At 39.8% G+C, this 12822-nt stretch overlaps 1 protein-coding gene across 4 annotated transcripts in view; it reads right to left on the bottom strand.

The window, feature by feature from the left end:
* Window positions 1–12822, bottom strand: part of SCRN1 (secernin 1) — a 40421-nt gene that overhangs the window by 16683 nt on the left and 10916 nt on the right. For all 4 annotated transcript variants that reach the window (XM_065832506.2, XM_065832505.2, XM_071804997.1 and 1 more), the window contains exons 2-3: window positions 11925–12084; window positions 396–577 (exon numbers count right to left, since the gene is read on the bottom strand). In XM_065832506.2, coding sequence (XP_065688578.1) covers window positions 396–577; window positions 11925–12083 — 341 coding nt within the window. In that variant the 5' untranslated portion in view covers window position 12084. The remainder of the gene's footprint in view (window positions 1–395; window positions 578–11924; window positions 12085–12822) is intronic.

Genomic DNA, 12822 nt, shown 5'->3' with positions numbered 1-12822 from the left:
TAAGCCCAGGACCAGCTTTTTAGGTCAGAGTAGGCTGTTCTAAAGTGGGGTAGAATGAAGGGCACAACAGCAATCTGATGTTAAAAATTAGCAGTTCCTTACTAAAAATGTAATCATTTCTCTTATTCTGTCAGAAGAATCACTGCTAGACCATAGGGTAGGTAGACGAGGTTTAGTGAACCCACATTATATTGGTACATACTTAGTAGCCAAAATCAGATTACAAATGTTCTAAGTGTTAACTCAGCTGTGTCTGAAGATCTGCCTAGACAGGTCTCCTGCTTATAGTGTTTTAAAATCTCTTAATTCAAACACCACAAAGCTGTTACTCAGGATCATCACCATCTAAACCTTTGGTGTTTGAAAGGCTGGTCACAGCTCGACAAGCCACCCACCTCACAAGATCCATTCCAAGCAAGGCTTCAGATTCAGAAGCTGGTTCTCTGGTCACGACGGCTTCATTAGCTACACAGACTCCATGCTCGTTAGCTCCCATTTCTGCCCCCCAAAGCCAGGAGGGCCTGCTCAGCACAACAGCATGAGTCTTCAGCACCTGATCGATCTCAATATACGTGCACTGCAGAGAGAGCAGGAAGAGAAAAAGCAAAACAATTGCAAGCACTTTATCTAATTCTCTGACTGACATAACACAAGACTTCAATATACAGATAGGACATGTTATTTTTTAAAAAGTCCATGTCTTCCGTATGATACGGGAATTTTTTTAAACAACATCTCACTGTCATGTTTGAACTTCTACATCCTTATATTGCAAAGGTCTGGGAAAACACATCTTTCTTGATAGTTGCAAGCTTCAAAGAGTCAAGCAGAACTCAAGTGCCAGAATCAGTGGAAAGCAGCAGTAGACAAAGTGTACTGTTCCAGTGAAGAAACACTGATCATGTTTGTACAAAGTAACAACATAAAACCATTCCACCATCTCACCAAAGCACAATCTCCAGTACTTTACATGGTGTAACAATGGTAACTGGAGGTGTAACAATGGTAACTGGACAAAGTACATTACAAGGCTTCTCCCTTTCCCTTGCTGCCTCCCCTGCAGTTGCTACCAAGACTGATACTGCAGGTAGGAAAGGAAAAAAAAAAAAAATAAAAAAAAAAAAAATCAAGACTTGAAGAGTTTTAGCGGAATGCTTTGAGAAACAGTCACGAGAAATAAAAAAACCCAGACATTGTTTTTGCTTAAACCTGACATTTCTGCTATTTAAAATGGTCTACTGTAATCAGAGGTCTGTGGATGTATTCTGACAAGTCAAAAATACTAAGAAAGGCTGCAGAGGAGTCATCGAAACTGCAAGGAAGAAAGAAATTACATGTTATCTTTCAAATATATTTACTTTTCCCTTGCTCTAGGACTTAAAAATAAGCACGCTTTTCCCAGACAGCCTGGAAGAGAGCTTAATCTCTCATTAGATCATTGCCTTGTACAAGCCAAAGGAATGGGCTTTACATTTTGCTACTGAGGTCATGGTAAGTTCTTCAAGGACCAAACTCCACAGAATTTTCTTTTGAGGAAACTGAAGCTTTCTGGGGTATTCATGAAACAGTTCTTAGTGTCCAACAATCCTCTTGTAACATCCTCCTTGCAGGAATTAATCTGCAACATTTTTCTGGAGGAATATTTGGTCAGTGACCAGGATGAGCAGAATAGACTTGGAGACTCAAAGTTGTTTGCCATGAAAATAAATGCTGTGTCTACATTAAAAGCTAAAGCCAAAGGAATCAGTGCAAAATTATTAGCAGTGCTAAATGATTTTTTTCCTAACCTGTCTTTCCCCCTCTAAGGATTACACAGCATGATCATCTTCAGTCTCCAGTCTTGAGCAATGATTTTTACAGTGCTAGTTAGTCTAGCATGCAATTGGAATGTATAACAGACCATCTTTAACTGGAAATGACATTTTTAGAGTCCTTCACTCTGACTATGCAAGGACACAAGAAATGAGCTCTCCGGCTTCATTAGGAATCATGTGCGAACAGGTCAAACTGTCATCTTTCTACAAAACCAGGCGAATTATAGGTGAAATAAGAAGATGGTTTCTCATGAAGGACACAGGATAAAAAAAAAGGAGCAGCAGGGAACTCATTCATCCTAAGGGATTAAAAATAGAGTAGGAACATGCTTCGCTTTTCTCTTCTACCGTGTGCTTAATTTTGATTTTTGGCTTAGGCAATTAGACCCCATCAGGGACTTATCTGCTGTAGTTGTTGGAGAAAATCCCTAATATTTCACCAAGCTGTTTGGCCAAATCACTGATACACTATGATTTTGTAGAGGCAGATTCCTTATCTATTGAGGTGCAATGACATCTGGCACCAGCCAGGAGCTAAGATTGACTAATAAAACACTTTATACAGTTCATCCTTTGTTTTGTTTTCTAACCAAGCCACATCAGAGCAGACTTTTCTTAGCAAGACTCCCCCTTTTCCATCTGAGCTGTCAGCAAGCAAATATAATTTTTGACATTCTGTGCAAATTTTTTTCAGAGCTTAGGTGAGTGCTGTTTGGATAAGCGCTTACTGCATGTGTGTGAGTGAACAGAGAATAACTGTATTTCCTGGATGTGCAGCAGCAAAAGGTGAAGCACCTTCCAACATTACATGTGAAGACGTGACTGGAGCAGCTGTCAGGAGACAGGTCTGCAGGCAGGCAAACACCAAGCCCTGCACAGCACGAGTCTTGGCTCCCTACATCTCACAGGTGCTCAGCTACCTCGAGCCATCCTGCAGTCAGCCAGGACACAAACCTTCTCAGTTCTGCAGCAAAAAGCAAAACCTAGATGCAGTCTGAAGGAGACTCAGTACTTGATAAACCCCCACTTGCACAGCATTCCCCGGCTGAATAGCCCTATTATACAAGCTTGCTTACACTGACACTTTGATTTTCTACAAGGAAAAATGATGAAAACACTCTGAAAAGTGATAGATAGGCTAAAAAAATGCTGAATGCATTTTCTCTGCAGAACATATTCTAGCTATCCTTGCTACCAAACACTTATTACTTGGGGCCTCATTCCAAAATCAAGCATTTCCAAAGCTGCTATACTATAGAGATTTCATTGTCAATGGTAGCAGTTGAAAAAGGGAAAAGAGGAAATTTTTTGTTCCTGCTTGAAGGATCCAGAGCATTCTGGGAAAGAAAAAAAAAAAGGGGGGGGGGGGTGCTTTTGCTTTCTAACTATGCAATCAGAGACCAGAAAACATCCAGAGGTCTATTTAGGCACCTCAGACTACAGCTGTCACCTTCTATGTTGCTTCTTTACATTCTCCAACCCAAGTGAACATGGACCATATTTTCACATGGTTATTTTCAGCTTCCACACAATAACTCACATACATAGCCCATGTTCAAGCTTTATTTAAATAAACTGTCTTAGAAGATCAAAGTAACAGAAAACCATTCCAATCTGATAGTAGCTGACAGACTTGGTAAAAGTACTACTGACTTGATCCTTCTCTAACAATCCTTTGCCATGGTTACTGATAATAAAGAAAAAATCTTGATGAAATTTTACCTTCCCATTAGAATTATTTTCTACAGTAAGCAGAAAAGCAAGCACTCAACAGGACTGATTTATTAAGGCAACAGGTTCTTAATTTTAAACATAAACCTCTTGGTCTTCATAACTCACACACACACACACTTAAAATAACATCAGAAAACTCTTTTCCATTTAAAAGAACATCCTCATACAGAAAACAGAGGAGCTGGGCTATCTATCTACCTGTAGCCAAGACATATCAGTCCTAAAGATCGGTCAGCTAAAACCAGTCATAGAATTTGCATTGCTACCTGTTCCACAGAAATCAGAATGTATGCTTATGACAGCTCAGACATGGAAGAAAATAGTGGGGGAAAGACAACACCATCCACCAAAAAAACCTCAGAGGCCACTAGATCTCAAGAGACAGGGGCTCAGACAATGACAAGATTTCAAAACCAAGCACAACCCACAAAACTCCCTGTCCCCTCTCTTGCACCCCACCAATCTGGCAAATCCCTCCAGCACAACAGCATAGCAGCCTGTTCTACCAAGAGCTGTGCCAAACCAAGCAATGACAAATAAAATAGATGTAAGGCACTGCTGAGATTCTGCTTTAAAATTCCTGAAGCATCCACTCTCAGCATTTCCTAACACTAACATTTTTCTTTTGAGTATGAATGCTAAAAAAAGAATACTGATACATTTGGTGGCAAAGGCTGTGAGTGAGTGGTGTCAGGCTCCATTGATTTGCCAGAACACAGCCCTGAAAGCAGCATAACTGGCCTCATGCCCTATGACAGTAAATTCCCATCAGGAAATATAAAAGTAAAGAACAGAGATTTCACATACAAGAGAAGGAGCCAACAACTTTAAAGAGAATTGAGCAGGCTGGAAACTAATGACGTTTCTTTTATTTCACTTACAGCATCAAGAAAAGAATCTTATCAAGACAGTTCTAAGTACAGCACAAAGCACAAACGTACCTCCCACCCTAGCCAGGGCATGCAGCTATGTTGGAGGTATTCCAAAATCAGACACAACAGTCATAAGCACAAGAGATTTCTTCTTTCATTAATGAAAAGAAACTATTGTGCAGCCTTTACTGTAGTCAAGTCATCATGAAATATCAATGAAATCACATAGGCTTCAGCCGTGTGTAACAAAGGCAATAGTCAGGGAATGCTTTAGAAAGAAATTATATTTGAAGAAGGGCCATAAGATTCTAGAATACAGAAGAGATTCCCTCACACTATCCCCTCATCAGATCTGGGCTCTAACTTGGCATTGACTCTTAGTTTAACTGCTTCAAGCACTGTCATACCATAGCACATATTTGAAAACGGGCAAAATATCTGTATTACTGCAGTAACTTGAGAAGTTGCACCATGGCTGCTTTTAACCCCTTCTAAATGAGGAGATGGAAAAAATGTGACAAGGCAGTCTCACAGACTGCTGCCTCTGTGTCCGTCAATACCTTGAGACTAACAGCCTGGTTCGAACTGTCTGGAGAAGCAATTGCAGGGGTGACATGGGCTACCTGAGTCCTCCCATCATGGTGGAGGACTGGAAAGCTAGAACATGGTTGTTCAAGAAAGCCCTCCAGACCATCTCCTGTGGATGTGCCTAGTAGAATGTGTTTTACAGATAATTCTTCTGCTGTTTATTTATAGGAACAAATGCAATAGAGCTCAAAGGAGTGGAAATAACAACTCTCTGAAAAGTATGAAAGCAGCAGCACACAATACAGAAGATATGGTAAGCTGATGCTGTGCCACTGCTTGCTTATGCACTAAGCAGTGAAAGACACCTGGACAACTTTACAACCCCCATTAAGCAGGGTCATGGTATATTCTATGAGCAGCAAAATGGTTGTGCCACAGCAGAGAGGACAACTGTGCATCAGGATAAATCTACCCTGGGTACATCTCCAGTAGTCAGCTCTAGCAGTCCCGTACTCAAACCAGAACGGTGAACAGAAGTCTCTCCAGTGGTAGGATAAACCCTCAGGTAGCTGGCTTTCAAAAGTACACTATGCTATTAATAGTATTTGTATCCCTATGTTGTAGCCAGATATAAGCAGCAGCATTTACTAAGTACACAAATACAGAACAAAACCAATTTCTGCCACAGGAGAATGTCTCTTCTTCATAGGAAGAACCAGGTTTTTTCCATAGTGCACTTTACATGGGCTTCTGTATTTGTGTGTTGTTCCTAGCACTTTCTATTCATTGAAACCAATAACTGTAAAATTTGAATCTGTATGCCACTGATCCCTAGCAGTGTCATTTATCTTGAAGACCAAGGATGATAAGATTTTATTCTAGAAATGAATTAGAGAAGCAAGAAAAAGTCAAACAGTTCCCCTGTCAAAAAGCAGAACTATTCATCCTCTGACCTACTCTACCAAGCCACAAAGGAGATTCAGGCATGTGAACCACAGTACGGAGATGTGCTCAACAAAATGAAATATAAAATTCTCTACACAAATTAAGTATCACAAAGTGCAGCAAGGCACCCAAGGCTGAGAACACTCTCTGGAGACAGTATATGTCAGAGTTGACTTGGTAGTCAAGAATTCACCTCTTGTTTTTTAAGTTACAAATCAAGTAGTCTCCCGGGTGATGAGGAAAAGTAAAACTGAAATAGGGATGAAGCCTATTAATGAATTTTTTTTTTAATGGTAAAAATCAGATTGCAAAGAAGTTACAAAAAACCCATCATGGAGATATTCTTGGAACTCCCAGATATCCTAGGACAGATTTCTTTGCTTGGTCACACATCTGTTTTGTCCTGTCAAGACAGGACATCTGGTGTTTTTTTGCCCCAGATAATTCCACACTCTCCCTTCTCTTCCCCTCTGTTCCAATTTAAAAAAAAAAAAAAAAAAAAAAAAAAAATTAAGGAAAAAAAATTGTTCAAGCTAACCAGTTTCATTTTGGTAGCAGAAGGGAGCAAATAAGCAGTACTCCTGCAGTGAAAACAGAGGCTCCGAGAGGGCAGAAACATCCAAGAGATTACGGCTTCCACCTCTGAACTGCTGCTGGCTTGTGCATTGTGTTAGAAACCAAAGTCAAACACATTAGTTTAAAGGCCAGTGGCCTGCAATGGAGCAGAACAGAGAAAAAGCTCACATTAGCCAGGCAATAAACTCTGCTGAAGGCAGAAACCACTTTCTCTCTTTATTAGTTGCTGTCTGCCTGCAGAGTGCCTCTCCTCCATCTCTGTGCGAAGTCTAAATGTCAGCATAAACAAGGTGGCCTGAGGTAAGCCATCGGACCGCCTGTGTCGTGAGACAGGCTGTTTACACAGCTAGGTATCAGGTCTCAATTGAGAGGCAAGAAAAGGCAGCTTCCTAAACTATCTCAGAATTGTAAGCCTTTAGACTACAACCTTTTCTATCTACATAGAGTAAATGAAAAGTTTCATCGTGGGCACAAACACTACTGTGTTTCATCAAGGTTTCCTGCCAGTCAGCACTTACCCATGGAGGTATCATAGTGGGGGTGCCCAGGTTCCAGTTCCCAGCTGCAGTAAAATGACTGTAAGTTTGGCACTGTTGGTCTACTCTGGAGGCTTCCCAGAGAGCAAATTGTCCTCTCTTACGAGCTCCCAAACATCTTACCCCCAGATATAATGCAGATAACTCAAACCGCGGGCATAAGAGGGAATCAAAATATACCAGAACTAAACTGCATCACTGACATGATGCCTGGTGATCGCGTTACAAATACCAGAATGAAGATACCTCCAGGTAATACAAAGCCAGTTTTAATACAGTCAAAGTCTACCTTCCAAGCTTTCTAGGTACCTTGCAACATCAGACAGAGAGCCCTCAGTTAGATCCAGATGAGTTTTTGTGCCTGCAGTGCTCAGAACAATGCACAGCAAAAAATCTTACCACTCCTCTCAAAACTCAGAGCAGGGGGAGGTAGGGTAGTATCTTAAAAAAGAAAAAAAAAAAAAAAGAGAGAAAAAAAGAGAGAGAATCAAACAAGAAAAACAACTAAGGCATAACTGGCACAAAGTTTTAGAGAACACAAAATTCCTCCTACCCCACAGAGGGCTGGCTTTAAGCCCAGAAGAGTGTTTAATACTAACATATTAGAAAAACTGTGCACATTCCACAATTTGATAGACTTTGTTGTAAACTATCCTATTTTCCCACTTTCGCTTTTTCTTTCATAAGAAGCTGCATGCTATTAAGAGAAAAGAGCTTTTAGAGCTCTACACTGAAGCAAGTAACCATGACTATTTTCAAATCATGGATAACAGATCAAAGCAGAAGAAATGGAAGTTGATCTGAAAAAAAAAAAAAAACACACGCCTGGAAATCTATCTTGAAAATAAGACAGAGAAGCTCACATCTTAAAACTCATTCAAGAAGAATTCTCACTAACACATGAAAAACTCTTAAAATCCACAGTGGGGGGAAAAAAGAACACACTTTTAATAGAGGAATTCAAAAAAAGAACCCTATTTATGCTTAAGGCAGCAATATTTCACCTGCACACACAAGCTTACTAGACTGATCACTACAACAAGGAGGAGATGCTGATTAGCATCTGTCGCTGCAAAATTACAATGCATGACAAGAACAAACTTTAGAGAAAGTTGTCACACACGGAGAACAGACTTTTATGAAAAGCCCCGTTGTTCGGGGTCTTGGGAACCTGCTGACACGGAGGGAAGGAATTATGTTGATGAGTTAGCTGCAGGGTTACTTGTCTGGTAGACTGAACCACAAAGATCAAGCTTCAAATGACTTGCAGTATTTGCTGAATTCCCTTGTTTAAGGCCCTGCCACAAACTAGCTGATAGCTATATAGCACAGCCTGCCTGATTCCTTTCAAGCAATAATCTACCTGAACTACTTTGCCATTTTTGGCAACACTGCGCATTACCACATTTGCACAAGCAGCACAGAACATAAACAGGATACAGACTTTTCTGAGAGAGTCTTATGAAACAACCCATGTTGTTAGTGTGTTGAAAACCACCTCTTAACAGAAGTTCAGAACGTGAGTGATCGTCACACAGAAGTAATCAAAATTGGATACACACTGGATTACATTACCTGCAAAGAATATATTATGAAGAAATGCAAGTCCATCATCACTGCCCAGCGAAGGGAACAGATCATGTATCTAATATAAGAAAGCAACACAAATGGACAATACGGAATGGAAAGAAAAGCTGTTTGTTTGGCGAAAAAAGAAACACCACTAGAATGATAAAGTGGAATATTTAGTCTGAGGCACAAAGGATTACTGACTTAGGAAAAGCAGTAGCATAAAATAGGTCCACAATGTTTTTGTATTTGCAAAATATCATACATTTATTTTTCTCAGACCTCTTTAGTTAGTTTTCTAAAATGCAACGGAAGGAAAGCTGTAGCAAACCCCCCCCCCCACCCAACGATAACTGAATTGCTGGCATTTTCCACAGGTTTTAAAGAAAAAAGGAATAACCCTGAATATGTCAAAGGCTACATCTAGAAGCTTTGACATTCCTCTTCACTCCCTCTATTACCTAAACACCTCTAACAACTCAGTAAGTTTGCTTAAAAGGTGGATATCGTGTTGCATGTGTGCTACTTAAAAGACATGAAGCAGATGAACTCAAGCCCTTCCCTACAGCTTTTCTTAACTTTTAGAGGTACCACTAAGTTCACAAGGAATCAACACAATTTGCTCAAGCTCTGCCTTTAGGTAAGTATGCATTTGTTGTAAAACAAGAGTAGCCTTAGACACATCCCTATAGTAGGAGAAACACATACAATTCAGCTTATTAGGAAAAACCTGAAAGACCTGACTTCTGTTCTGCTATCACAGAGAGTTACCAATTGCAAACTTCTTATTCGCTAGTGTCTTTAAGTTCATAAAACATGAAAATCTTGAAGCAAATTTAGCAGCCTAAAACTTGGATTGTACAGCTTTCATTGATACAGCTTATCTTTCACAATTCTCACAGAAAAGGATATTATTATGACACTTTTTAAAGACCCTTGAAGTGGCCAGTTTGTACAGTAAATTTTTTAAAAGGATTGTTTCTAAAGAGAATTATTCCAGAACACTGATATTTTCTAGACTCATTTGAACACATGCTCTCTCTCTGAAGGTGGAAAAAAACCCTTGAACTTTAAAGAAAAACTAGCAACTAAATCTATGGTTAGGTCTGTCCAAAGGAGAGCAGGTAAAGGGCTGTGGGAAGCTGCCAGATAGCCTTAAGACCCAAAAAAACAATTAAAATCAGTATCTTGTTTTAACCAGCTGAGTGTGACAAAGATGCAGTGATAAGTGATTGCTTGTACTACACCCGAAGTAACTGAAGATGTTTTTATTATGTGCTGGGAGGAAACAGGAAGAATTTCAGTAAACATCTAAACATCTGGAGCCTGTATGTTTCTGTACAGCACTGTACTTGTAAAACTTCAGGCTAGCTAATGAAGAGTTATGCAGTAGCACAGACTAGCAGAAGCCAAAGTACCCACCTAATTAGGGCTTAAGCCTCTACTTTAAAAAAATAGTTATCAGCCCACTCCAATCCCTTGTCTAAAAGCGCACCTTCACCACATTGCAACAAATTTTCATTATTAAAAAAAAAAAAGATTCAGCATTTAAGCTTGCAGATACTGGTTAGCAGAATAAATCTACAAACTGTAGTGTGCTAGGTAAAGGGATTGTACTCCCTGCTTCCAGAAGGACTGGCAAAAGAGACCAATTTATGACTGAATTCTACAAAAGGAATTAAACTGGTTAATCATGAGGTAGGAGTAGGTTCATAATAGATTATATATGGCTTAATTATACCCTTCAACAAATTAGAAGAATCTCACCAAAGAATAAGATACAAGGCAAACAGACCAAAAGAATCAAGTGCTCTAACATTAGATTCTTACAAAGTATTCTCCTTTAAGGACATAAACACTCCAGAGCAGTTTTTGGAAGTTGTTCTTCCACAATAGCAATTTTTTTTTTCCAGTTCTATGAATAGAAGCCTAAAAAAAACCCCTGCTCTTAAGTTTTCTTCCTGTCTTATTGTCGCACTTGCGTTCTGTATGCTAGCACAGGTCTACAACAGTGCTCCCAATACAGCATTGCAATTGACAGCAATTACTGCTTTTGGACAGGGTTAGGACATTTCTTTATACCCAAGATTAAACTATTCAATAATGTTTGAGTTGTACCAGATGTTGGTAGCAACAGCAATCAAGAGAACATTAACTGTTAGAAAGAACAGCACCAAATCCTCCAAAACGTGGAAATTGTCCTGCCTGAAAGACAGAATTAAAACCAGCACTGGCCTTAGGATCTCTTCTGGAGAAGCAACAATTTTATCTATAAAGGACCTATAGGGATAAGAGACACCAGCCTGGTGCAGAACATCTAGTGTCCTCACCCTTCTGCACAGCCACAGGGACAGGAGACAGCTGAATGCAGGGAACCTCACAGTTCCTGCTTTCCAGTTGCCAGACAGAGCAAGAACCTGCGGACTCTAAAAGTTCCTGACAGTGCAGATCAGGCTCTCAGTCCTCTGCTAAAACGGCTATCCTCACCAGTCCTCGTCTTTCCTTCTGCTGTCTCAGACTCTTCATTCTACCTTTGCTGCACACTTTCGCCTCTTCCTGTCTTCTTGTTTCATTTGTCCCCTTGTTTCACCCTTCCACATTTTCTTATGTTTTCATTCGTCCTGTCATTAAAGTGAAACTGCAGTTAACAGAATATTCCTAAAGTTACTTCCAGCAGGGTTCCTTTCAACCTGCATCCATGGCATCAACATCTAGCTTCAGGACTCCACGTCCAGCCTGGATTCAGAGAGAAGCCACAGCACTGAAAACTGACCACAATGCAGGTGCCTCAGCTGCAGAACATGTAATCAAAGCCAACTGTAGGTACAAGAGTTATGTTTGGCTTACAAAGCTTATGCTCTTGCTTTCCTCGTCTCACGTTCCCTTATTAGAGCACAAGTTCTTTGAGGCAGAGATTTCTGGGTACCTGTTTTGCAACATGCTCAGCGTAGTCAAGCCCCCCTACAACTGTAAACAACCATGAATGAAAACAATTCATATGGCAAGAGACAAACCTTGAAAAATTGCTTCTAGTTCCAGTTAGCCAGGATATTTTTCCCTTTAAAGGAAAAGGAAAGTGACAGGCTACATGGTACAGGAACCCAAGATGTGAACAGTTCAGCCTGTCTGCTGGAGAAAGTACAGATAATAGATTTTTTTTTCTCAATTAAACAAAAATGTTACATTCCGAGTTTCTTTTAGGACTTTCAAAAATCTTGTCTCCTCTCTACTCAAGAAAGGTTTGAGTGAGGGGAACAAGAACTCTACAATCCGACAAGAAAACAAGACAGCATTCATTACTTCCAATAATTGTTATTTCTCACAGTTTGAATGTAACAATTCACCCTTACCTCTACTTTGCTTCCCGGTTCATGATCTGCGGCAGCAAAGTAGACCACCTCCTGCACTTCATCCCTTGGCCGTGCAGAGTTCTTTCCAAACACCACCAGGCCATCTTTAGAACATGGAGGAAGGGCTACAAAACAGTAACTTGGGGGAGCTGCAGCCATCCTGGAAAAAAGGAGGAAAAAAATAGAAGCAGGGTTTGCTGAACTCCTAATTGCATGCATTAGACAATCATTCAGTCTACTGCTATTTGTTGTAGCTAAGAGACAATGCATTCCCTCTATCTGTCAGTTGATTGTGCAGTGATAACAGAAAAACAGGTCAGCTCAGAGGAAGCTTATCTGGATTTAATAAAAAAAATTATGATCATTTTCAGACATTTTTCACCCAAGCCTTGTGAGGCCATAAAGAAGAGGAATAAAGGCAAAATGACTGTACCTTAACGAGTCTACTTAGTCCCCACAGAAAGGAAAAAAAAAAAAAGAATTCTGCACCAGAGTTGTTTGGGAACATATGACCTAGATGTATTCTGCTGACTCAGACAAGTGCAGAGACACAGAATAATTTTAAATAATTTACTCTCTCTGCTCCCATGCAGTTTAAAATTTTTAAAAAGGAAAGAGAAAACATGTCTGAGGGATTGCAGAGGGAAGACAATGGCATAACTAGAAACAGAACAAAGATAGTTACAATTATATAAAAAACTGTCCATCAATTTATCTACTCAGATTAGAGGGAGACTGAAGCACTAATTGCACTTTATTTCCTCTGTGGTTTGTCTGCATTGCTGCTCTTGCCTAAAGTTAATTGATTGCAGTTTATTTGTTTATGCAGGCTAATGTGAATAGTCTTTAAAGTAAGTGTTTGCAATGACAATATATTAATAAAAAAAGTAAACTGTTT

This window comes from Patagioenas fasciata, chromosome 2, assembly GCF_037038585.1.
Source record: "Patagioenas fasciata isolate bPatFas1 chromosome 2, bPatFas1.hap1, whole genome shotgun sequence".
Classification (NCBI taxonomy): Eukaryota; Metazoa; Chordata; class Aves; order Columbiformes; family Columbidae; genus Patagioenas; species Patagioenas fasciata.
The sequence above is the reverse complement of the archived record's forward strand: the minus strand, read 5'-3'. Positions and strand labels throughout refer to the sequence as shown.